At 51.4% G+C, this 27,484-nt stretch overlaps 1 protein-coding gene across 1 annotated transcript in view; it reads right to left on the reverse strand.

Moving 5' to 3' along the window:
• Positions 1–27,484, reverse strand: part of RNF10 (ring finger protein 10) — a 42,494-nt gene that overhangs the window by 13,810 nt on the left and 1,200 nt on the right. The window contains exons 2-8 of the mRNA XM_040416500.1: positions 24,970–25,151; positions 24,611–24,807; positions 21,575–21,665; positions 19,947–20,131; positions 9,282–9,418; positions 8,691–8,851; positions 8,400–8,516 (exon numbers count right to left, since the gene is read on the reverse strand). Coding sequence (XP_040272434.1) covers positions 8,400–8,516; positions 8,691–8,851; positions 9,282–9,418; positions 19,947–20,131; positions 21,575–21,665; positions 24,611–24,807; positions 24,970–25,151 — 1,070 coding nt within the window. The remainder of the gene's footprint in view (positions 1–8,399; positions 8,517–8,690; positions 8,852–9,281; positions 9,419–19,946; positions 20,132–21,574; positions 21,666–24,610; positions 24,808–24,969; positions 25,152–27,484) is intronic.

Genomic DNA, 27,484 nt, shown 5'->3' on the forward strand with positions numbered 1-27,484 from the left:
CCACGGCAAGAACTAGTGCATATGGAGAGTCCTGTACCCCATGGGAGTGCAATAGCACCTAACAAGGGGGTAATTCATACAGCACACCTTGCAACCGGTGAGAATGTCATCGCGCCACCTATGGAAGGGGCTAATGAATGTGGCAGGTACTGAACCCAGTGGAGATGCAATTCCGCCACCTACAGCATGTTTACATCCAGCATTGAAACCAGAGTTATTGTACTTAGTCCACCTGTGGCAGGGGACAATGTATAAGGCCAGTACTGCATCCTGAAGTAGTGCAATTACTCCGCCTATGGAAGGGGGTAATGCAAATGACAAGTGCTGCTGGCCACCGTAGGCGCAATCTTAGAAGATTGCTTCGGCTTCATTGCAGGGTCTTAATCAGTGACTCCACCCGCTCCCTTGGACAGACCCATCCCTGTGAGAGAGGGTACGTCTGAGCATGACCCGGGGGAGGAAGGGAGGGGGTGTGGAGATATTCGAGGGGAAGATGACTTGCTGTGGTTGAGGTCTACCCCTCAGAATCTTGCCCCTGGCAGTTGCGGACTGCGCAGGTGGGGACTTATCAACCAAACTACCAAGGGGGTGGAATGGGAACCTCTAGAGGTCCGTCCACCGGATCCATCAATCAAACGACTCTGAAGAGTGATTGCACAGGTGGAGAATTATCAAACAAACGACCCGGGAGGGTGGATTGGGAATTTCAGAGGTTCTCCACTGTATTGCGCAGGTGGGGAATTATCAACTAAAACAACCCGGAGGGTGGATTGGGAATACTTCAGCTGTCCTCCACCGGATTGCGAAGGTAGAAAATTATCAACCAAACGGCCTCGGAGGGCAGATTGGGAACCATGAGAAGTCCTCCCTATCCGAGATAGGACACGGCCCCAGTGTGGTACCACACAGACAGGGTGGTCCCGCAGCTGAGAAGGGGGACCCGTATGGACGCACATTTATTTTAATTTATTAATTTTTTTAAACCAAGATGCCGGCCTCAGAGCACAAGAGGCAGGAAAGGGTTATTCCTCTGCATTACCAGCTTGTACAAGGGGTAGATCCCCAGATATGCCGGCCTAAAGAGGTGGCTGGGCATGGAAGGGTTAAAAAGGAGACTTTTGTATTACTTACCAGTAAAGTCTCTTTCTCGCTCTTCCTTGGGGGACACAGGAAACCATGGGTATAGCTCTGCTCCCTAGGAGGCGTGACACTAAGTGAAAGCTGTAAGCCCCTCCTCCATCAGCTATACCCTTCAGCCTGGAGAAGAGACTGCCAGTTGCGTGTCCAAGTAGTGAAAGATAACCACCAACCGGAAAAAGAACCGTCAAGCCCCAACGGGGGCAACCAAGCCGGAACCACGACTGTAAACCCAAATGAAGGGCGGGTGCTGTGTCCCCCAAGGAAGAGCGAGAAAGAGACTTTACTGGTAAGTAATACAAAAGTCTCCTTTTCTCGCCCATATTCCTTGGGGGACACAGGAAACCATGGGACGTTCCAGAGCAGTCCCAGAAGGGAGGGACCAGAACAAACTAGACCAACACCGGAGGCATCAATCAACTGCCGCCTGCAACACCAGACGGCCTAAAGCAGCGTCAGCCGACGCATGAGTATGCACCCTGTAGAACTTGGTGAAGGTGTGCAAGGAGGACCAAGTGGCCGCCTTGCAAATCTGCTCCGTAGAAGCCCGATTTCTCTGAGCCCAGGAAGCCCCGACCGCTCTAGTGGAATGAGCGGTAACACCGAGGGGCGGAACCTTGCCCTTGGCGAGATAAGCCTCAGTAACAGCCATCTTGACAAAACGGGCGATAGCAACTTTGGATGCCGCCAACCCTCTGCGCGACCCCTCCGGAGCCACAAAGAGCGAGTCAGTACGCCTGAAAGAGCTGGTTACCTCCAGGTAAACCTTGAGCGCCCTGACAACGTCCAGGCGATGAAGTTCCCTCTCCCTAGGGTGGGAAGGGGAAGGACACAAAGAGGGGAGAACGATGTCCTCGTTCAGATGAAAGGCGGAGACCACCTTAGGAAGGAAGGAAGGGACCGGACGAAGAACTACCTTGTCCTGGTGGAACACTAGGAAAGGTTCCAGACAGGAGAGTGCAGCCAATTCGGACACCCTCCGAAGAGAGGTGACGGCTACAAGGAAAATAACCTTGCAGGACAGAAGTCGCAAGGAAACCGTCCGCAGAGGCTCGAAAGGAGAAGCCTGGAGCGCTGAGAGAACCAGGTTCAGGTCCCAGGGCGGTACCGGAGGCCGGTACGGGGGAACCGCGTGAGCCACGCCCTGAAGGAAGGTCTTGACAGGACCAAGGGGGGCCAGTGGGCGCTGAAACAAAATGGACAGCGCAGACACCTGACCCTTCAAAGAACTAAGACCCAGACCTTGGGCAAGTCCGCTCTGCAGGAAGGACAAAACGGTGGGGAGAGAAAAGCGGAGCGGAGGAATCCCTAGATCGGCACAGAACCCCAAATAGGTCCTCCAGGTCCTATAATAGATCCTAGAAGAGGACGGCTTACGGGCGCGGATCATGGTGCGGACGACGTCCGCAGAAAAACCCCTACGTGTCAGGACGGTGGTCTCAACAACCACGCCGTCAAACGTAGGGACCTTAAACGCGGGTGGAAGATCGGTCCCTGAGAGAGAAGATCTTCCCTGGCGGGCAGCGGCCAGGGCGCGTCTGCCAGGAGCAGCATGAGGTCGGCATACCAAGACCGGCGGGGCCAGTCCGGAGCGACCAGAATCACCGAGACGCCTTCCGCCGCGATCTTCCGAAGGACCTTGGGCAGGAGTGGGATGGGAGGGAATATGTATGGACGCGCGAAGCCTCGCCAAGGAAGAACGAGGGCGTCGGCTCCGCAAGCTCCCGGATCCCTGGCCCTGGACAGATAGGCGGGGACCTTGTGATTGAACTTGGAGGCCATGAGGTCCACGTCCGGTATGCCCCAACGAAGGCAAATGGCCTCGAATACCTCCGGGTGAAGAGACCACTCGCCGGGGTCGACAGTGGTGCGACTGAGGAAGTCCGCCGCCCAATTGTCCACCCCTGGAATAAAAATTGCCGATAGGGCCGGGACGTGGGCTTCCGCCCAACGGAGAATGCTGGAGACCTCCCTCATTGCAGCAGCGCTGCGAGTGCCCCCCTGGTGGTTTATGTACGCCACAGCCGTGGCGTTGTCCGATTGTACACGAACTGGATGACCCTTCAACAGATGAGTCCAGTGTCGTAGAGACAAAAGGGCCGCTCTCAGCTCCAGGACATTGATCGAGAGTTTGGACTCCAATGGAGACCAAATGCCCTGGACGGATCGGGGAGGAAACACGCCTCCCCAGCCCAAGAGACTGGCATCGGTTGTAACCACCAACCAGTTGAGTGGCAGAAAAGACCTGCCCAGAAGAGGGGACTGTAACCACCAGCGGAGAGATGACCTCACCGGAGGCGATAGATGGAAGGGATGATCCAGAGACTGCGGCGATTTGTCCCAGGAGGAGAGGATCGCCCGTTGGAGAGGGCGGGAGTGAAACTGCGCAAAAGGGATCGCCTCGAAGCAGGCAACCATCTGCCCCAAGACCCGCATGCAGAAGCGGAAGGACGGTCGACGGTGGAGAAGGAGACCCCGAACCGCCCCACGGAGGATCAGACGTTTTTCCGAGGGAAGACGTACTTCCGCCGCTCCCGTGTCTAAAAGCATTCCCAGGAAGACCAGTTGTCTGGAGGGGGGAAGGGAGGACTTGGGGAAGTTGATGACCCAACCGAACCTCGTCAGAGTCTCTAGAGTGAGATCCACGCTGGCAACCGCTTGAGAAAGGGACGGAGCCTTGATGAGGATATCGTCCAAGTACGGTAGCAGAAAAACACCCCTGGAACGGAGTAAGGCCAAAACCGGGGCCAGGACCTTGGTGAACACCCGGGGGGCTGTTGCCAGCCCAAAGGGAAGGGCGACAAACTGGAAGTGGAGGTCCCCCACGGCGAATCGGAGGAAGCGATGGTGACACCGGGCTACCGGAACATGGAGGTAGGCATCCTGTATATCGATGGAAGACATGAAATCTCCCTGCTCCAGGGAAGCCACCGCGGAACGGAGGGACTCCATCCGAAACCGTCGAAGGAGGAGAAAACGGTTGAGCTTTTTGAGGTCCAAAATGGGCCGCATGGAACCTCCCTTCTTGGGAACTACAAAGAGGTTCGAGTAGAACCCTTGGAACCTTTCCTCTAGAGGAACGGGGGTAATCACCCCCCTGTCCAGTAAGGCTTGAACGGCCGCGGAGAACGCAACCGCGCGTTTCGGGTCCCGTGGCGGGCGGGAGCGAAAGAACCGATCTGGAGGGAAGGATGCAAATTCGATTTTGTATCCGGAGCACACAATTTCGAGGGCCCAGGCGTCGGAGACGTGAGCCAACCAGACGTCCCTGAAAAGGAGGAGCCGGCCCCCCACCCGGGTGGGTGGGGGCGCGCCTTCAGGCAGAGGATTGCTTTGCTGCGGGTGTGCGGGCAGCCTGCGGCTTGCGCCAGGAGGGCTGCGCCCGAAAAAACGGCTTCCTATGCTTGTCCTGGGGAGGAGCCGAAGCGGCAGCTGTGGTGGGAGCCCCAGAGGCCCTGCGGGAGGACCGAAAACGAGACGCACCAGGGCGTCCGCGGGGGGCGCCCCTGGCTTGGGGTTGAGGAAGATGGGTGCTTTTACCACCCGTGGCCTCCGAAATAAGTTCGTCTAGGCGGACCCCGAAAAGGCGGGAACCCGCAAACGGTAGCCCCGCCAAGGAACGTTTGGAGGCAGCGTCCGCTTTCCAAACCTTCAGCCAGAGCTCCCTCCTGACGGAAACTGCCAGGGCGGAGGAGCGTGCAATAAGGGCTCCCGCATCAAGGGAGGCCTCACAAACAAAATTCCCGGCCCGAACAATAAGCTGGGCCAAGGAACGCAGGTCCTGGATAGGGACGTCCGAGTCCAACTCCTGTTCCAGCTGCGCACCCCAAGCAGAGATTGCTTTCCCTGCCCAAGCAGAGGCAAAAACCGGTCTGAGAGCAGAACCGGAGGCAGCAAAAATGCCCTTAGAAAGGGTCTCCATGCGACGGTCCTCCGCTGACTGAAGAGAGGACCCGTCGGGAACAGGGATGGCCGTGTTCTTTGACAGCCGGGCCACAGGGGGGTCCACCTTGGGTGGGGAAGACCATGTGGCCACGACATCTGCTGGAAAAGGATAGCAAATGTCCAGCTTCTTGGGGTTGACAAAACGGGCGTCCGGGCGAGCCCAAGCCTTAGACACCACAGAGGAGAAATCAGAGTGGATTGGAAAGACTTTTGAGACCTGCCTGGGTCTGATAAATGAGACGCTAGCTGCGTCCGAGCTAGGGGGATCATCCTGCACCTTAAAGGTGTCACGAATATCAGAGATGAGTTGACCCATCGCTGAGGCTAGCTTGGACGGCAGGGCCGAGTCCATTTCCAAATCTGAAACCGCCAATTCACCTTCAGAGAGCGAATCCTTTGGAGAGGAGAGGCTCGTCTGGGTGCGCACGCGTGGCGGGGAGAGGGAGGCATCCGAGGAGGAGGCTCGCTCTACTCTAATACGCTTCTGAGAGTGCCTAGCTCGGGAGGGGTCACTAAAGGAGAGTGAACCCGCTGCAGCGGCAGAAGCGGTGGACCCGGAGGGCGCGACAGTAAGAGTGGCGTCCTGCGGGGTAGGCGGCCTGTCTATTAGGCGGCCCACGACATGAGTGAGGCTTTCCACGGCCTGGGACAGGGATCTAGCCCAGTCAGGTGGGTCAGAGGCAGCAGGGAGCGACACAGCGGGCGACTGAGGCTGCGGTGGAGCCCGGCATGCAGTACAGTGCGGATCAGACTGCCCCCGGGGAAAGGGTTCCCTACAAGCAGTACAGGCATGGTACCAAGGCTTGGCGGCTGCAGAAGGGTCTGACATGGTGGAACAAAGATGTTGCACTTAAAGTGGGAGACCCCAAGGAAAGAAACGGGGATAACACCCAAGCGACAGTACTGTGGCACGGAGGGGGTTAAAAGTCCTACCAGACCCGGATGATGCAAGCGGCAGCGGTAAGGGGAACAGACTGAGGAGGCTGTGGAGGAGAGGCAGCAGCACCGGCTTCGGATCGCACTGCAGAGAGGATTCCACGCAGCACTGTGCGATGAACCCGGAAGTAGCGGAGCGCATGTAGGAAGCTCCGCCCCCTCTCTGCCGCTCTGAAGCAGAGCCGCGCGCGCGCGGCAAAATGATTTTAACCCCCAAGGATGATGAAGTGCCGGCCTGAAATGGCGCCGTTCACGCCAAGAAAGCGGCCCCCTCCGCGCCTGGATGTGGCAGACGGCTTGCTTTTTTCCTGCAGCCGTCCCCTGAAGGCAGCGTCCCTGCCAAGGACTTGCCCAGATAAACTCCCCTGCCCGGTAACGGTCCCGATATATGCCCGGGGGGGGGGGAGGGGTGGGCGCACGATGTAGCAGTGGCCATGTAGTAACAGTGGCCATGGGAGCCCAGGAGGCCTGTAGCAGCGGTGGGAGGGAGGAAGGGGAGGCTGGAGCAGCCTGTCTCACCATACGCTGTCTTCACCCTCAATCCATCCAGCGGGGTCGCCCCTTCAGCTCCTGGCACCGCAGTGGCAGGAAGCCGGGGGAGGGACTTGGCGTGCGGGCGACCCTGAGCTGGCGGGACGCAGGGGAGCGAGGCTGCCCTGGTCCACCTTGTCTTCTGTGGGGGAGGCGGCAGTGCGGAATTACCGGCACTGGCGCAACTCAACCCCGGGAGAAACAGAGGGGTCTAATGCGCCTCTGTTGTCCCTGTAAGTAGAAAAAAACCGAATTAAAAACAACAAATAACGCAAAAATAAAAAATCATAGGAAAACAACCCTGCATAAGCAGGGGGTGTCTTGCCTCCTTGGACACTAAGCAAAAACTGGCAGTCTCTTCTCCAGGCTGAAGGGTATAGCTGATGGAGGAGGGGCTTACAGCTTTCACTTAGTGTCACGCCTCCTAGGGAGCAGAGCTATACCCATGGTTTCCTGTGTCCCCCAAGGAATATGGGCGAGAAAAACTATTTTGCACACTGGGGCGGGCTCAGCATGCTTCTGGGGGAGGGAGAGCAGGGCGGGAAAAATTCTCGCCAGAGTGCGCCCCCCCCAGGAAGACTAAGTTTGCAGCCCAGCAGGCCGCAAGCAGCGATTCAGACTCCTGGGCACAGTCGATTAGGGCATTGCCAGCCCCTGCATCGGCCGGACCCAGAGACTATGCGCAGGTGAAGCTGCGGGCGAAATGCGCCCGCCTGGCAACAGACTGGGGCTCCACCCCGCAGGCCGGGCGGACACAGCGCAGGGCGGGCAAACAGTGGCCGACACCGATGCGGTGCCGGCCGAATTGCATGGCAGTTAACCCCTTCCAGAGCAGCGCGTCAGCGTCCGCTCCGAAAGGGGTGGAAAATGGCGGCGGCTGCACTAGATGTCGGCTACCTCCTCATGTCCCGGCTGCCACTCCCACTCAGACACTCCAGTAGTGATCGGGAGCGTGAGCCTCTGCTGCATGTTCCGATCTAGGGAGTGAACAGCAGTGCGGTCAGCCTCCGGCAAGTAGGAGCGCTTGTCAGGGGGTTCCTCAGCCTCCCGACCGTATTAACCCCCTATTACCTCCCTTGGAGGATCACAATGAGCCCCTGTGTGCCGGCCTCAGACCAGGGGTGATACTAGAGGAGGAGTGCTGGGCTAGCCCTGTTGAATCTATTGCCACCAAGAGGGAGGGTAGGAGAAAGACGACTAAACAACTCAAGAGGGTTAATCCATCAGAATGGACCTACTTACCTAGTCCCGTGTACTCACCTCTTTCCTGCCGCCATCTTCACCCCTCGTCTGGTCCAGCAGGGTCACATCTTCAGCTACTGGCACCGTAGTGGCAGGACGCTGAAAAAGGGGGGCGAGGCTTCTGTGGGGGAGGCAGCAGTGCGGATGACCGGCACTGGCGCAACTCGACCCCTTGAGAACAGGGAGGCGGGGCGTCCACTGTTTTCCCATCTGAAAAAGGAAAAAAACTAAAATAAAATAAAAATCTTCAGGAGATCCCTGCAGAGCAGGGAGGTCTTGCCTCCTATTGACACTAGAAAAAAAAACTGAAGCTCTCTCTCCAGGCTGGAGGGGTTATAGCTGCCAGCTTTTACTAGTGTCAACACCTCCTAGAGGACATAGCTATACCACGGTTCCTGTGTCCCCCAATGAATATGGGCGAGAAAAGAGGTATTTCCTGGGCACATGTATCTACACAATAAGTCAATTGCCATCAGTATTGTTTATAAAGGCTACTCAACAGGTCAGCAACAAGAACATTTCCAATGGAAAACTTGGCCACAATCAATGTGACTAGGGAGTGCTAAAACATACAAGTGGTATAGTCATCATTGTATTATGACACTTACCTTACTATCCAAGTCTGGATTTCTCTCTTCAAGCTTTGTCTCCAACTTCAAAGTCTCCATAGAAACTGCAATAGCTTCAACTTTATGATTGGGTGCCGGAAGACTATCCTGACGATCCTATGAGTTATAACAGACACTTCATGAACTAGGACAAAAGCCCACCAACTTCATGGACATCTGACATATGCAGAATCTCAAACTGAAAAACATCTCACTGTCAATTATAGTGCACATTAGAGACCCCAAGCCATCACACCTCCCACCAACTACTCTGTATAATTCATAACTCACTTTCAACTCCTGAATGGCAGCTTCTATAAAACAGGCTTCTGGGGTTTCACCCTCAATACTGTACTGCTCTAGCAGTGCAGCTTTCTCTTCTGAAATCACTTTGTTGAGTATCTGGTCTCTTGATGCCAAAAGCAGCTTGGAAAACAAGGAATGCTCCTCATCTAGAAGAAAAATAAGCAGTTACTTAAAGTGGTATTCCCACCATAGACATTTATAGCATATCCAACATTTATGCCATAAGTGTTTGGCAGATGGGATCTACAACCTACCTTCAGAATAAGGGTTTCCAAATCCCTCTTCCAACTGGTGAGATCTCGAAAACACAAAGTTTTCCTAACCTGTCTCATGAGGTGGGAACTGCATCTTGGCTTAACATGGAAGGTGGCCAGACATGGGAGTGGCCACAACCATTCAATCTGTCAGGATGCAGGAACCAACGCATCAGGTAAGACAAGGGTCAGAAGAACCCTATTCTGGAGAAGGGTGCGAGCCCCACTTAAATGGTCTGTAAATCTGTCCCACTGAGACACCAGTCTTAATAAATCTGCCCCTTTGCCTCCAAAGCGTGTAGTCAAAATGCATGTTTCTTACCTCCTAGATGAATCGGCTCCTCCAGTTTCATCCACTTCGATTTAGGCATCGCCACCAGTACACCCTTCTCTCTCCGCATCAGCTGCATTGTGATGGTGTCACCAAGACCATAAAGTTTTCGCTCTGTGGCAACAACGCTGCAAACAAATCAATAAAGACAAATGAGAATTTGACAAGTAGAAACTTGAGTTCCAACTTCATTAACTTGTATTTGAACCATATGGATAACATTTCAAGCTCTTCGCTTTCTGCAGTGGCGCACCTACAGGGGGGGTCCAGCAGGTCTGGACCCCCCCTAGAACAACCAAACAAATTATTTTATTTTTTTAATCCTTCAGGGCCGCACCGCCGATCACCACAGGCGGCGCGGCCCTGGATGTAATTGCGGCCGCGGCGGTGGTGGGGGGGCAGTGGGAGTACTAGGAGATGAGCGCTTCCATTGTGGAAGCGCTCATCTCCATATCTAATCCATCTGTATCGCCGTCCTTAGGACAGCGATACAGATGCCTGTGCTGTGCTGCGGCAGGGGAGGGAGAGGCGTGTCCCTCCCCTGCTCTTCTGATAGGCCGCAGGCACTAATGCCTGCAGCCTATCAGAGGCCGGCTCAGGCGAGATGACGTCATCATCACGCGCCTGAGCCGGGCAGCACACAGCAGGGACACAGGCCGGAAGAGCCTGCATCGCATCGCTGCTGATGGAGGTAAGTATCAGTGTATTTTTTATTTTATTTTTTTGGAGGGGGGGAGCTGGCACTATGGGGGCACTAAAGGGGAGAACGGCACTATGGGGCATCTGGTGGTACTCTTTTTTTTTTTTAAGTGGCACTTCTTACTGGCACATTATGGGGGGGGGGGACCATGGGCCATGGGGGAGAGGAGCACTATGGGGGCTCTAAAGGGGCTTTTTTTTTTACACATTATGGGGGGCACTATAGGGGAGAACGGCACTATGGGGCATCTGGTGGCACTATAGGGGCATTATTTGGGGGGCACCATGGGGGAGAGGAGCACTATGGGGGCTCTAAAGGGGCTTTTTTTTTTACACATTATGGGGGGCACTACAGGGGAGAACGGCACTATGGGGCATCTGGTGGCACTATAGGGGCATTATTTGGGGGCACTATGGGGAAGTGGGGGTACTAAAGGGGCCTTTTTTTCTTATTGGCACATGGAGGCATTATGGCATCTGGTGGCACTAAGGGGGCATTTTTCACTGGCACATTATGGGAGGCACTATAGGGGAGGGCGGCACTATGGAGGAGTGGAGCACTATTGGGGCATATGGTGGAACTTTATGGGGCGGCACCATGGGGGAGAGGAGCACTATGGGGGCATCTGGGGGGGTCTAAAGGGGCTTTTTTTTAATTGACATATTATGGGGGCACTATAGGGGAGAATGGCACTATGGGCCATCTGGTTGCACTATAGGGGCATTATTTGGGGGCACTAAGGGGAAGTGGGGGCTCTAAAGGGGCCTTTATTCTTATTGGCACATTATGGGGGCATTATGGCATCTGGTGTCACTAAGGGGGCTTTTTTTTACTGGCACATTATGGTAGGCACTATAGGGGAGAGCGGCACTATGGGGGAGTGGAGCACTATTGGTGCATATGGTGGCACTTAGAAGGGGCATTTTTTACTGGCATATTATGGGGGACACTATGGGGAAGGGAGAGGAGCACTATGAGGGAATTTACTGGGGCACTATATAGGGGTATTTTATACTGGCATACATTATGGGGACATTAGCTCAACAGCGGGCACTAAGCGGGGGTATTTCATGTACTGTCATATTGTAGGGAGAATTATTAGTACTAGGAGGTATTATGCAGAGCTTTGCTAATACTGGGGGGCTATGAGGAACATGATTACTAGTATGGGCACTATAGGGGCATTATTACTACTAAGTGTGCTCTGGCAGAGAATTATTTCTATTTTGGGGAGCCCTGTTACTTTGGGGGGCACCCTGCCACAGTATCAGCTTAGCACAATAATTTTTGGGGGACATTATCTTTATACTATTAGTGTCTGGGCGCAGTTATTTTTTTAGAGCACTGTGTGACAATAATTGTTGAGGGGGGCACTATCTGTGTGGTAGTAGTATTTCCAGGGGGACTGTTTCTGTAGTATAGTATTGGGGGCACAGCGGGCACAGTATTGGGGGTGGCAGGAAAGGGTGTTCAGAAGATGTGAAGATGATGGAAATGTGGGAAACTAATGTCTGTTTGTTAATCTCTGCAGAGATGGGAGATGGCTGAAAAATCATCATGGCGGTCTGGTCTGAATGGAGAAGATGAGGAAAGAGAACGTCTACAACAAAGGTGACATCACTGGATGTAAGAGGTATGTGGTGCTATGTAGGAGAGGAGATGTTCCGGCTCCTCCCCTGCCATTTGCAGAAGGAGGATTCAGAGCTGGGTGAGGACGGTCAAGGGGGGCAGCAGGCCACGGGCGGGTGGCAGATGGTGGGGGGAACCACAGGCCTTGAGCAGGATCAGGGGAGGGAGGAGAGCGGAGGAGCTTCCTGGCTGTAGCTTGTTATATAAGCAGGCAGTGCAGCCAGGACAGGTCCTCCCCTCTCCGTATGATGTGTAGAGACAGGCCGCAACTATAGAATGTCAGCTGTACAGTGTTTGTTGGGAGTGGCCTATTATATGTAGGAGGGGCTTTTAATAATGGGCGGGGCCAAAAAATTTGCGGCGCGCTGTTATTTTCCTGCAGGCCTTTTAGAATCGCCAAGTAAAAGAATCAGCACAACACACTACACCCTTTCCCTGCATTTTTAAATATAAAGGGGGCTTTGAAGAATTCAATTAGCATAGCGCACTACACATGCCGCATTTTTTTGCCTTTCGGACCCCCCCTAAAGAAAATTCCTGGGTGCTCCCCTGGCTTTCTGTATGTATGGATTTATAAAAAGGTGTGACCAGTACAAATTACTTCTCTGTAGTAAAGGGAATCTGTCACATTAAACGTGGTGTTCGAGCTGCAGGCAGCATGTTCTAAGCAGGAGGAGCTGAGCAGATTAATGTATAGTTTTGTGGGAAGAGTCGGTACAGCTTGTAATTAAGTGTCACATATATTATAGCCAAATTTACCACCCTAACTCCTCCCACAGTTTTTACACTACATAGACCGAAACGTGCAGATTGTTCCCGATTGGTGTGCTATTACTTTGTGGAACGTTTTGCCGAATGGTTCACAAAATATTGGCGTTTGTGGCGAAATTGGTCCCATAGGAATGAATGGCAGAATGTTTAAAACTAGTGTGAGCTTAAAAATCAGGACATAATTTCTAAACTGCCATCACTCCCTCATTTTCAAGCCCACCTACACAAACCTTATATCAAAACGTTCAGCTATCCCTGCTGCCACAAACTGTTCTGATAGTTTTCACAATATGACCATTTGTTTGCAACTCACGCCACCCACCTCAAATTTGAAGGGCAATTTCTAAACTGCGACTGTGCCTTCATTTTTAATTTCTCGTGCATGGCATTGGGGGACACAGCACCATGGGTATATGTCCAACTACCACTAGGAGGCGACACTAGACATAAAAAAGTGTTGGCTCCTCCCCGTTGGGCTATACCCTCTCCACAGACACTAGGCAGCTCAGTCTTGTTCTAGTGTCCATAGGAGGCAGACCTGACCTGCTTTTTTGTGCAGGTCATCCTGCTACTTTTTTATTTTATTTTTTCTTTAATCATTTTTTTCTTTCTCTGCAGGTTTCGGCCTGCGGCAGGGATGGCTCCATCGTGTTCCACTTTAGTTGCCCCCCTGCGGGCGCGTACTCAGGTACCTGGCAGCCACCCAGTCCCCACTTGTAACTGCTTCCGCAGTGGAATTCCGGTAGACCCACGGCTCCCGTGTTGAGTCCGCCGAGGGGGTGGTTATTGCTGCGCCTGAAGACATCGGAAGGTAAGAGATCCGGATCCATTGTGAGGGCCCTGTAGTCCCCTTCTCCCTCCCTCCTTCCCCAACTCCCTCCCATGGCCTCTTAGGGTCTGGGGCACTTTGCTGGGTGGTCCACCCACTTTATCTCCCCTATCCCCATGAAGGGGGGGTTATTTGGGGGCCAAAATACCTGCAGAGAGGCCCATGTCTCTTCTGGGTCCGGCACTTTCACAGAAGCCGCAGCATTAATGGGGGTCATTTTCGGGTGTTTTTCCTGAGGGCTTCCTCAATTCCCCTCGGCCCTGTGTTCCTCCCGGCTTCAGGACGCCCCCGCGATCGCAAGCGTCCGTTCCGGCTGCACTTCCCTAATCTAGGCCCCGGCTTTTCGGCCGACTAGGCCGCAGGTCACGTGGGGCGGAGCCTTCTCTCCGCCCACTCCTGGTTTCCCGGGCTCTCTCATTCTCCCTCCCTCCGTGGGAGGAGCCTGGGAGGGGCCTCTGCTCCTTGCCCAATCCAGCGTCACGTAGGGCGGAGCCTTCTCTCCGCCCACTCCTGGCTTATCGGGCTCTCTCATTCTCCCTCCCTCCGTGGGAGGGGCCTCTGCTCCTTACCCAATCCAGCTCCAGCTGCCCTGCTCTGTCAGAGGGGCGGTTCTTCCTCCGGCTGCCGGCTTCTCTCTCTTCACCGGGTCCATCTTCTCCTGCATGGGGCGCGCTGACACAGCTCCTGGGGTCGGGTAGGCAGCCTCTGGCTAATTTGCTCTGCAGGCTTCCCCCCCCCCCCCTCTCCTTCCTCTCAATTGCTGCATTCTCCTGCAGCCCTGCCACCTGATCTATTGCTGCTGCTGCACCTCTTGGAACAGTGGCTCCAGGGACAGTTAGGTCAGCCCTGCTGCTCTATGAGGGCTTCCTCTCCCAGCCTCCTCATCGGATCGCCACATATTTCACGTGCGTCCGTTGTCTTACGGAGGTTTCCATGTGGTCGCCTTGTCGTCGTCCCCCCCTTTTTCCACCCTTTTGTGTAGGTCCCCCCTGAATGGGCTCCCTCCTTGTCGAACCATGGGAACCTGGCCTGACTCGACCAATATCCGGCGGAGTCGCTGGAGCGCTACCCACGAATTGCGGTCTCCTCTCCCCCCTAGGCTCACGTCGATACAGGGTCACGCAAGGAGTAGCCCACGGACAACCCTCTGGTGGTCTTAACTAGCTTCCACCCCTCCTCGGCATCCTTGGGTCTCCCCAGGACAGGCCTGAGGCTGGTGACGAAGCCTTTTCTGTCAGTTGCCTCTGGGGACACCTCTGCACCGATTCTCTCGGAACAGAGCATCAGGCGGTCTTCCACCATACAGAAGCCCTCTGTGAGGTCAAGACAAACGTGCACGGAGGAACCTACCCTACCCAGGTTTCGGTGTCCCTCTAGTGGACTTTCGGATGGCGCTCTCCTACCTGCACAGGTAATTACCGCACTGGTAAGCCAGCCGTCTCCGTGCTTAGCAACTGGGACACCTACGTGGTGTCTCTGGTACGTGCGCCCTCGTAGGCTGTACACGACAGACCTTCCTGGTTCCCCTCACCAGGGGCTATGTTCCAGGCAAGCTGATAATTCAGGCAAACGCCTCTTGTAGGGTTGGTAACCCTCCTCGGCCTCTAAAGGTTCTTTTGTAGTAGCCTGTATCAGTGAATACAGGCCTGTTTTTGTTGCCGTGGCGATTAGTTCCTACACTTACTCCAGATGCTGTAGCCATTACCCCTGGTTGGCTCTATGGTGTTCCACGTGGCACTATTTCCCCCTGCCAGGTGAGATATACAGGCCGCCTTCAATTGCCGTTGCAATTGCCCCTGTCTGTTTCCAGCCACCTTGCTCCCTTCATAGGTAGAGTTCCTACACCATCTCCTGATGCTGTAGCCAATACCCCTGGCGGGCTCTATTGTGTTCCATGCGGCAACATTTCTCCCTACGGGCGAGATGTAGAGGCCACTTTCAATTGCCACAGAATTGCCCCTCTCTGTGTCTAGTGGGCACCAAGTTGCCACATTGATCCCTTCATAGGTAGAGTACCTGCACCATCTCCGGATGCTGTAGCCGTTACTCCTGTCTGGCTTTATGGTTTACCATGTGGCATTTTCTCTCCCTTACCGGACGAGATATTGAGGCCTCCTCCAATTGCCGTGGCCATTGCACCTACCTCATCATAGTGTGCACCAAACAGCCATCTTACTCTCTTAGGTAGATTTCTGCAACCGTTACACCTGTCTGGCTCTATGGAGTACTTTGCGGCCCTGTTTCCCTCTGGTGAAATAGAGGGCCTCCTTCAGTTGCCATTGCACTTAATTGTGGTGTGCACCTGTCGTTCTTTGTGGTACCGTGTGGCCCTATTTTCCCCCTCCCGAGCGGAATATAGGTAGCATTGCTAACGCGGTAGCCGCTGGACTTCTCTGGTCCTAGGGGGCACCATGCGGCCACATTTCTCTAATCTTAAATCTAGTACTTCTACCAGCTCCAGATGCTGTACCCATTGCACCTGTCTGGTTGTATCTCTGCACTACACAGCCGTATTGCTACTTTACCAGGTTGTAGACCTGTACCCTCCAAATGCGGTTGCATTTCTGGATGCTGTGGCTTTGTTTCCACTCTCCTTAGTGTGCAACATGCTGCCACTTTAGCTCGGTTTTAGGCGTGTATTTTTAGCCCACGTGCTGGGCCCTAGGGTGCAATCTGTGGCCCATACAGTTTCTGTATTACGGGGTGCTTCCTTCCCTGGACTCTATTCTATACTCCAGACATCTACTGTCGTGCTCTATGGTCTTCTTATGTTTTCTCAAGGCACTGTCTACAACAGGCCATCCTGGTTCAGCATGTGCACGGTAACCATATCTGGCAGGGGTGGGCCAGCCCAACCCCCACCTTGTCGGTCTACTGCTACTTCTGGTGTACCCAGTATATGGCTGATCTGTTCTGATCTGGTGGGTGGTCCACATACAACCACGCTCCCTACACCATGGCCAGGTGGTTGTTGGCATTCGTGCTAGGGTTGCTCTTGCCATCCCTATAAGGTACTTCTGTCCACGGCACTCCGCGTTACCCCATATCATAAGGAGTACCCGCGTTGTTTTCTGTTACAGGGCGGACCACTCCTGGTGGAGTACAGTCATCTCCACTGGATCTTTTACCTTGTTGGGGTACGAGCTTGGTGAGCTCCGGCCGCTGCAGCGGTTTTCGGCCATCACTGGATGTCCTCCGCCACACGAAATCCTTCTGGGGTCACCGTTTTTTCCTCGTTGGACGTCTTTCCTAATGGTCAGGGACGGAAACACTGAGCGCCACACACCTGCCTGGTAGGTGAATTTTCTGCTGATTGCTCTGGCATCGGACAGGGTCCCGTAGTTCCTTCTGGGTCCGGGTGTTCCCTTATATTCTCTGCTTAGTTGTACTATATGACAGAGGGCAGTTCCCTTGGACCTTGCTATTGTCTGCGCCTGTCTGGTACTTTCTCCCCCTGGGAGTCTTCTGTGTGTCGGTCGCAGCTGGTTTCTACATTTCGTGTAGTCACTCCCAGTTTCTTTATAACCAATTCACCATTCCTTATGCGTATGGGTGTTTGTCGATTTTGTGGTACAACCCAAGCCGCTGTACTTGTCCTCTCCAGGACAATGTATATAGATTGCTAGCCACTATTCTTAGAATGGTTAGTTGTCCATGACCAATCCCTTCCCATGTAGCGGTTCTCTTAATTTTTTCTTGGTTATTCTACCTTTCGTTGGCCTCTGGTGGTTCAGTTCCTGGTTCCTTGTGAGCCCATACCGGGTACTCCTTTCTGGAGTCCCTGTCACCGTTCATGGACCACGCAGATTCTGTATGATAATCGTTGTTTGTAGAATCTTCCTCCTTAGATTGTTGGGAGTACTCTCCTTCTCCTCCCATGCCTCTCAGTCCAGTGTGTCCCTGCTGAGATTTCCTGGGCCTGCATCTCCCTGATACTCCATTTGGCCGGAGTTTCTCCGGTCTTGCGCTTTTCAGCGATATTTTGTTTTCAGAGGCTTGTTCCTCGTCTCCTGGTTGTGGGATGCAGGTCTTATCTTTTTTCCTGGCCTTTACTTGCAACCCCTTCCCTTTACAAGGGTTGTCGGTTTCCGTTATCGTCTTTGGTTTTTTTTTCCTTTCAATAGGGCGCTTATCTTCATCACCTGTTTTGCGCTGAGGGGAGGCCTGCTCCCTTCTCATGTGAGCCTTGCTATGGCTTCCCTCACTCGTATGGCCTTCAATGAGTCCATGTTCCCTTGTTCCCCTGGCCTGTCAGGGTTTGACTTCAGGGTGTTTGTGCTTTTGCCTGAGTCAATTAGAATGCTGGGTAGCTCCACTACGTGGTGCTGTCCTACTTTCTCTCTCCAGCCTTTGGTGGAGCTCGGTGTTTCCCTTTTGCCGCCTTCTTGCATTTGGGTCCTTCTCCCAGGCATTTGTCCTGGAGTGCGGGCAATCTTCGCTGTTGCTTCATTGGGGTTTCTACCTTATTATGAGGCTTCTTGCCTATTCTGTGCTTTCCCCCTGTTGGGTCACGTGGTTCTCCCGCACCTGTATGCCCAACCGATGGCATGGCTGTCCTTTTCCCACCCTCGGGGACTGCTTTGGGACGTCCCATGGTGCTGTGTCCCCCAATGCCATGCACGAGAAAATTGGATTTTTTGTACTCACCGTAAAATCCTTTTCTCGTAGTAGGCATTGGGGGACACAGATCCCACCCCATGTTTTACTTCCGCTTCTCCGGGCTGGTCTCTTGATCTTTCCCGGTACGGGAGTTGTTGGTTCCTTGCCTTTCTTCTCTCTCCTACTGCTTTTGGTACAAACTGAGCTGCCTAGTGTCTGTGGAGAGGGTATAGCCCAACGGGGAGGAGCCAACACTTTTTTATGTCTAGTGTCGCCTCCTAGTGGTAGTTGGACATATACCCATGGTGCTGTGTCCCCCAATGCCTACTACGAGAAAAGGATTTTACGGTGAGTACAAAAAATCCAATTATTTCAGAGACATACTATGCATCAAGTAGGTCTGGGTCTTGTGATTCTCACAACATAAAGCTCTTTGCTGTATGATTTATAATTTTTAAACTACAACCGTTTGAAGATGACAACCGCCAGTGAAGTGACCCCTTTACTGCTGGGACTGGGGTGTACTCCAGCCGCACAACAGTTACTCCAGCCACTCCAGCCGCACAACAGTTACTCCAGCCACTCCAACCGCACAACAGTTACTCCAGCCACTCCAACCGCACAACAGTTACTCCAGCCACTCCAACCGCACAACAGTTACTCCAGCCACTCCAACCGCACAACAGTTACTCCAGCGACTCCAGCCGCACAACAGTTACCCCAGCCACTCCAGCCGCACAACAGTTACCCCAGCCACTCCAGCCGCACAACAGTTACCCCAGCCACTCCAGCCGCACAACAGTTACCCCAGCCACTCCAGCCGCACAACAGTTACCCCAGCCACTCCAGCCGCACAACAGTTACCCCAGCCACTCCAGCCGCACAACAGTTACTCCAGCCACTCCAACCGCACAACAGTTACTCCAGCCACTCCAACCGCACAACAGTTACTCCAGCCACTCCAACCGCACAACAGTTACTCCAGCCACTCCAACCGCACAACAGTTACTCCAGCCACTCCAACCGCACAACAGTTACTCCAGCCACTCCAACCGCACAACAGTTACTCCAGCCACTCCAACCGCACAACAGTTACTCCAGCCACTCCAACCGCACAACAGTTACTCCAGCCACTCCAACCGCACAACAGTTACTCCAGCCACTCCAACCGCACAACAGTTACTCCAGCCACTCCAACCGCACAACAGTTACTCCAGCCACTCCAACCGCACAACAGTTACCCCAGCGACTCCAACCGCACAACAGTTACTCCAGCCACTCCAACCGCACAACAGTTACTCCAGCCACTCCAACCGCACAACAGTTACTCCAGCCACTCCAACCGCACAACAGTTACTCCAGCCACTCCAACCGCACAACAGTTACTCCAGCCACTCCAACCGCACAACAGTTACTCCAGCCACTCCAACCGCACAACAGTTACTTCAGCCACTCCAACCGCACAACAGTTACTCCAGCCACTCCAACCGCACAACAGTTACTCCAGCCACTCCAACCGCACAACAGTTACTCCAGCCACTCCAACCGCACAACAGTTACTCCAGTTGTAGACTACTGGTGGAGGCAAGAACACTTCACACAATTTCCCCAGAAATTGTAGCTTTTCTAGTTTATAAGTGTAAATTGCTGCTCATTCTGGTCTTTAAAGTTAAGGCAGTGCTATCAGTGACTGACTCTTCGCTCTATGACCGTAACATGCAGCCTACATTGAATTTTCATGGTGACAGGTTCCTTTTAACTCAACAATGAACACAAATCCCAAATAGCATTCCCTAAATGGATTTTTCTTACTCAGCGTGTCACTTTTTTCATAAAGTACAATGGGAAGAAACATAGGAGCAGATTTACTAATCCTATGGATGGTGTAAGCTTAGCCAGACTGTCTAGACCTGCAGCAGATTTGTTACAGGGGCTCCGGCTGGAGGATACATGTTCTACAGGGAGAGACACTCTGGTAGGCCAAGTATGAAGCAGCATTTTAGACCAGTGATACATGGCACATCTTAGGCTCCCTTTCTTTTCTGTGAAGCCCTGCCCCGTTGCCTGAGCAAGTCAGAAAAGCGCAAGCTGTGCCAAACATCTAGGCGCAGTAAATCTGGATCATTACCTTTTCAGGTCTTTTTTTATAACGGAGCTGTAACATATTGGACATCTACTCCAGTCCTTCTCACTCAGCGACAGGTAGTGTAATATACAAGCCCAGCAGTAAATATGTCCACATCGAGTGATCTTTGCAGCAATAGGAGGATACAGGCAAATAGGACAGGATGGCACTTCATGACAGGAGATTCGCTAAAATACAAAACACCAAAACAGTTATCACAGTACAGGCTGCCATCTGTCACAGTCGTTGCAGGGATGGGTGGTATTTAAGTATTCAGTTCCTCAAGCTGATGCTAAAGTGTTAGGATATCCTCACTGGAGAACCCCTGTGAATATCCCATTACTAGGGCACGTGCACATCAGAAATCAACAGCAAAGACTGGCTCCCGCTCTGGTGGTATGTGCGCCCATAGCTTCCCCTAGTAATGCCATCTCATCTCCTATTGTTATAGAGGCCTAATGTTGGTTTTGATGATCCCCTGTTCAGTCGGAACCCCTTTAATGCCATGTACAAATTTATAGAGCAACTGGAAATAACTCAATGTATGCTGAAAATCTCTACAAGTGTGAAACACAGGCATGACTTCCAGAAATACTGTTCAAGGGGTATTCTGGTTGGTAAATGTTATCCCCTATGCACAGGATCACGAGAACGAGAGCCCTGTAGCCCCCCGCAGCAGCTAGTCACTCCATTCATGTTGATGGAAGTTTCGGAGATGGCCGAGCACTGTACTCTGCCATCTCCAGAACTCCCATCAAAATGAATGGAGCAGTCAGATACATGTGCAACTAACCACTTTGGTCATTTCAGGGGAGCTGTGGGTGGTATGGGCCCCCCATTCTCCATGAGGTTTATCCTGGTTCCACACTGCAGCCAATCACTGGCCTCAGCATTGACATCCCATATACTGCTGAGGCCAGTGACTGTGTGCACAGTGCACCAGGAAAGAACCTCAATAGAAGTGGCAGTGAAGAAAAATGGTATTGCTTCTTTAGTAACTTTCACATTTACAGCTTTATGTTATATTTTTTTTAGATAACTAAAGTAATCAGTTGTCCCACCATAAGGGGGCATCATCTATCCACAGGATAGGGAAATAAATATCCAACTGCTGGAGGCCTGATGTTGGGACCCAAGAATGAGGGGCAAGAGTCCCAAATAAATAGAGCCGTGTTGCTCTATTAAATTCATTGAGAAACAATACAGTGCTCACCTATCCCTGGCTGTCCCATAAGAGTAGCAACGTACATTTGTGACCACCACTTTGTTCAGGTCTCTGGCACCTCATTCTTTTGAAGAGTGGAGGGCCCAGCAGTCAGACTCCCCCCACTGTTTAGTCATTTCCCCTATCCTGTGGATAGGAGGTATGTTCAACCCCTTTAACTGAAACTTCTAAAAACCTCAAATCTTTAGGCAAATAAAAAAAAAATAAGGTCATTTAGACCATACACAGTGAACGCACAGCCACAGATCATAACCATGTTATATTTAACTGAGCTCTGCAGATTCAGACCTAATCACAAGCTCAGCAGCCCCAGAACACAGACATCCAGAGGGACACTTTACGAGTACTGATATTTCCTGACATACTGGTTTACTAGACGCACTGGTGTATAAAATAGATTACTTACCACTTGCTCCACCAGATCCCAGCTGACAAGAGTGTCTGGATCAGTGAAGTGTACACTGTAATCTTGATCCTCCAGCACCACAAACTGGCAGCTAGAAAAACAAACGTGTGAATGCATGAGATGAGATTCAACACGTTCTATGTCAATTCAGTGAGGAGGACATGTAACAGGATGCCTCATGGGGCCATGATTACATAAAGACCGGTCCACCCACCATCCATTATGAGCAGCCCTTTTGCATCACACATGAAAACACAATGCAAGATACAACACAGACAAGGTTTGACTAGAGGAGGGGGAAACATTTTGAAGCCAATAAGTTACTGGGGTGGCAGTATTTTGCCAGTAACCAGAATATAAATTAAAATACAACTGCAGCAGAATACCCAGGTATGCCCTGAATGGCACAATAAGCAGCCGGCCCTGGGGGTCCATCAAATAACCCATGGTTGTCAGCCCATATAAAATATAGATGACGATTACATAACAGGGATGCCCGAGATGCAACTAAAATTGGTTTTCCCAATTTTGCCTCTGCCATTTGATTACAGCATGAAAGGAGTTACCTGCAGAAATGGGAGTTTTTACGGATGATTTCAATGGGGCTGAGCTGCGCCTAGGCCATGTGACCAAATAACGTGACATCACGTAGGGAGAGCAGAGAGAAGGCCGCGGCGCCTTCTCAAGCAGGTGATCAGTGGGAATCCTGCGTGTTGACCCCCACTGATTAGATACTGATGACCTATATGGAGGATAGTTCATCAGTATAAGGGCTCATGCACACAACCGTAAGTGTTTTGCAGTCAACAAGTCGTGGATCTGCAGAAGAAGACTAATACCGACGGATTGCATGCCGACTTTTTTTTACTCCTGTAGAAATGTCCTATCCTTGTCCACAAAACAGACAAGAATAGGAATTTTTTTGCTGGGTCACGGAAAAGACTTCTACATGTGGACAGCACACATTTTGCAGGCCCACTGATGAAAATGCAACTCATGGATGCTAGAATATGCCAAAGTGACAGCAGAGCTAGGAATGCCACTTTATGTCCCGTCAGCCTCACTCTGTAGCGGCTGCATGGTGGGTTATGGACAATCTAGAAATCAGGTGACATATCCTAACAATATGACCAGAGATCGCCTTTTGTTACCATACATTAGGAGTAGGGATCGACAGATATTGATTTTTTAGGGCCGATACCGATAATTTGTGAACTTTCAGGCCGATAGCCGATAATTTATACCGATATTCTGGGAATTTTCATTTTTGAGAAAAAAAAAAAATTCCTACACAAATCTGCTGAAAATTAATATGTTTATTGTTAATGTGTATTTTTTTTTGTTTATTGTTAATGTGTATTTTTTTTTTTATAAATCTTTTTCATTTATACTTAATATTTTTGTGTTTTTTTTTTTTTTTACTAACTATTAACCCCCTTAGGGACTAGAACCTTTGTCCTATTCACCCTGATAGATCTCTATCAGGGTGAATAGGATCTCACACTGTCCCTGCTGCTCTGTGCATAGTGCACACAGCAGCATGGAGCTTACCATAGCAGCCAGGGCTTCAATAGCGTCCTGGCTGCCATGGTAACCGATCGGAGCCCCAGGCTTACACAGCTGGGGCTCCGATCGGAGGAGCAGGGGAGAGGGGATCCTGTGGCCACTGCCACCAATGAGTAATACTGGGTGGGGGGGGGGGCTCACTGCGCCACCAATGTTTTTACTATTGGCCGGGATTGGGATGGGGGTGGGGGGCGCACTGCGCCACCAATGATTAATACTGGGGGGCTTGGGGGGGCGCACTGCGCCACCAATGAAGATAAGTCTCTCGATCATTCATATACAGGAGGCGGGAGCTGGCTGCAGAATCACATAGCCGGCTCCCGACCTCCATCAGCGGTAGCTGCGATCCGCGGCACCTGAGGAGTTAACTACCGCGGACCGCAGCTATTGCTCATAGAGGTCGGGAGCCGGCTATGTGATTCTGCAGCCAGCTCCCGCCTCCTGTATATATGAATGAATGAAAGGCTTATCTTCATTGGTGGCGCAGCGGCCACAGCCCCTCCCCTCCTCTTATGTTCTATCCCCTCATTGGCGGCAGCAGCAGCACAGGGGGAGGAGACACTGCTTCCTTCTCCCCTGTGCTGCGGAGGGAACACAGAGAGCGCTGAGAGCAGCGCGTTCTGTGTTCCCCATACGTTATCGGTATAATTGATGCCGATAACGTTCAAAATCCTCAATATCGGCCAAACCGATAATCGGTCGATCCCTAATTAGGAGGAAAGGAAACACCAGACCCACCTATCAGACAATGGAGTGTTTGTCAGAAAACCCCATTATGAGTATCCGGCCGATGTCTTAAAGGGATTCTGTCAACAGGTTTTGGCCTATAGAGAAACGGACATGCACGGCTAGATCGCCGCAATATATCTGTCTTATAGGGCTGTGTGGTTTTAATTTCTTTAAAAAAAGGATTTTATAGATACGTAAATGAGTCTTGAATGTGTCCAAGGGGCTGCAGTAACCTTACTTGTGCCCAGCCACGCCCGCCTGTGAAGGAGCCCAGCACCGCCCATGTCCTCCGAATCTCCTCCTTTCATCAACGATAGATAGCCGTAATCTCGCGATGCGCGAGATCGCGCATGCGCAGTGCCGGTATAGTGTTCCTTCCCTGTGCTGGCATCAGCCTCAGAGAAAGAACTGCGCATGCGCGATCTCGCGCATCGCGAGATCACGACTATCTATCGTTGATGAAAGGAGGAGATTTCGGAGGACATAGGCGGTGCTGGGCTCCTTCACAGGCGGGCGTGGCTGGGCACAAGTAAGGTTAGTGCAGCCCCTTGGACACATTCAAGACTCATTTACATATCTATAAAGTCCTTTTTTAAAGAAATTAAAACCACACAGCCCTATAAGACAGATATATTGAGGACATGCAAGCGGCGATCTAGCCGTGCATGTCCGCATCTCTATAGCCCAAAACCTGGTGACAGAATCCCTTTAAGGCACTACTACAATCTGAGGAGAACTTACTTGGCTTGCAAAAAGAGCTCCTTGTTAAATGGTTTGTGGCCCCATTTGTTCCTTCTGCCCCAATTTCCGTGTCCATCTCTATGAGCTCCAGGATGACCACGTGGCTCATAGGTAAAGTTTAACAAGTGGTTCAAGCTTATCTTCTTAGGTCCTGAATACTGTGCTGGGCTAAACTCTGCCCGTTGAGATTCTGCTACCTACAAAGAAAAAAATAAGAAAAATAGTGTCTGTTCTTCGATTCAGACAAACAGCATGCTGTATCCCTGGTATGGAGGCCATGTTAAATATCTCATTGGTTGCAATAATAGAATATTTTCATTAAGTAAGCAAAAAGTACACAAATCATGACTACGTCTCACCTCTTCTCTTCTTCCATATGCATATTGTTTGGGCCCTCCTCTCTGAGGGGGAACCTTGTTAAAAGTCTTGCTTTTCTGTGGACCGGGGCGGCGGGTCTGACTGGCAAAGCTCTCAGTTTTGGGGCAAGAATTCTCACGTTTGCGGCTATATCGCTGCTTTGAGCTACTGCCATTTTTTCCATCTGAAATTCAGAAACAGTAAAGATGAGTAAACATTCACCACACGGGCTGTAAACAATTAAGACCAAGTAGTGGTCGAAACGCGTAAACTGTAGGGGTGCTAGTGTGCAGAGGGGTCTACTGTATGTTATTGAGATTTCGCTAATAAAAGTTGGAGCAACTATCCTACCAGTGCTGGATCATCTTTCTTTTAAGCTGCAAACAGGTCTGAAAGGAAGTCCTCAGACCAGGAACATCACTTCACTGGAGAAGATACTGTATATTAGACAATATGGAGCCATTATTGAAATTGGCCCAATCTCAGATACAGGGCTTGTGGAAATGGTCTGGATTTAATTGCTATATGTAACTCAGGAACGTTAGAAAGCTGGGCTTCACATGATGGCAGGGTACCACAAGCTACTAGAGACTGACGGCTCCCATTTCAGTTGGCTAGGGGATAACTTTTCTATTGGTGGGGGACAATCAGAAGAATGGGGGACTGATCTCCTTCTGCATGTAGCACTGGTTGAGGATGTGCACCATTGCTTCATTCTGAGTATGTGACTGGTGGAGATAACTGTGTAATGAACCATCTCCACCAGACATGCTCTACCAGCAAACCACTCACACGGGGACCCCAGACCCCCACTGACATGACCAGGGCTGATGTACCAGTGGTGGCAGGTCTGGCTGGCAAAGCTCTGTAATTTGTCCTAACAATACCCCTTTAAAAGGTCTATGGGAAACTGGAAATGAAGGACAAGTTTTTTTTTGTTTTTTTTGCTACTGACTTTGTGGAGATTTTTTTGTCTAGTGTTTTTTTAGGCAGCAAACTGTAGCTTTTTGTCAGGCATTTTTCCATCTCATTCTCTATATGGAAGAAAAACACTCCATTTCCCATATAACAACAATTCTGGAGCACCTATCCTTATGACTCTTGTGCCATTCCTCTATTATTGAACTAGAAGTTATGAATGAATTGCTAGCAGTCTGCAGTGAGGGTACTGCTCGGTGTTAGGCCCGTTTCATATTTGCATTGTGGCATTCCGATTTTGAGATCTGGCAGAGGATCTCAAAACTGGGCCAAAACAGATCAATTTTGTCCCCATTCATTGTCAAGGGGGACAAAACTGATCAGGGTCATTCCGGTCTGTTTTGTTGCATCTCTTGACCTGACACAAAATCGCTGCAAACAGCGGTTTTGTGTCCGGTCTGCGAAACAGAGCAAACCACATCCGGCAGCAAAATCAAAGTAATGCTAGTTTCACACTAGAGGCAGGGGAGTCCGGCAGGTGAACAGCCTGTCTGAGCCGTCCTGCCGCTAGTTCATGTGTGCCCACGGACTGCCGCTCCATTCCCATTGACTATAATAGGGGCAGAGTTCCGGCGGCAGCCGGACTAAAAGTACTTTTAGTCTGGCTGTTTCTCGCTGTGTTTTCGCCGGAACCCCGCCCCAATTATAGTCAAAGTGGATGAAGCGGCAGTCCGGGGGCACACGTGAACTAGCGGCAGGACGGCTCCGACAGGCTGTTCACTCGCCGGAAAAGCCTGCCGGACTCCCCTGCTGCTACTGTGAGAGTACCCTTAGTCAATGATGTCGGATCTGGGGGTTTTTCAAATTCAAAAAACCCTGGATCTCAAAACCCAAGTGTGAAACAGGCCTTACCAGTAGCGGGTATGTGACTGCCCAATCAGTGCTGCCAGTGTGCACCCCGCCCCCACACACACATAACACCCATCTGTATCTTTACTTCAAGCTGCTGGCAATTCATTCATAACTTTAAAGCAGGAATAAGAGGAACGGCACAACATAGATGCTCCAGAATTATTATGGTCCTCTAAGTCGATAGTACTAAACGGAAAAATAACCAGTTTGTTAGACCCAAAGTGACGTATTCTAGCCATTAGAGATGAGCGAATATCATTTATAAATTCGTTCACGCTTTGTTTGGAGCAGAATTGCGTTGTGGATTCCATTACCACCGACTATAACACAATGCCTTTAGAATTATTCCGTTATTCATTCCGTCATAATAGAAGTCTATAGGCTGCAAAAAGGATTAATTCACTTTTCCGTTATGCAGGGGAGTCCTCTCCCGCATAATGTAAACCGGACGGATCCGTTATGCAGCCCATAGACTTCTATTATGACGGAATGAATAACGGAATAATTCTAAAGGCATTCCGTCATGGAATTGCGTTATGGTCCGTGGTAATGGAATCCATAATGTAATTCAGTAAATACCACAACACGATCTTCAAAATATGAAATTCGCTCATCTCTAGATACCATAGTAAATGTGTAATTACACAACCATACATGTGACGTTATAACCGTGTGTAGACAGAGGGT

This window comes from Bufo bufo, chromosome 2, assembly GCF_905171765.1.
Source record: "Bufo bufo chromosome 2, aBufBuf1.1, whole genome shotgun sequence".
NCBI lineage: Eukaryota > Metazoa > Chordata > Amphibia > Anura > Bufonidae > Bufo > Bufo bufo.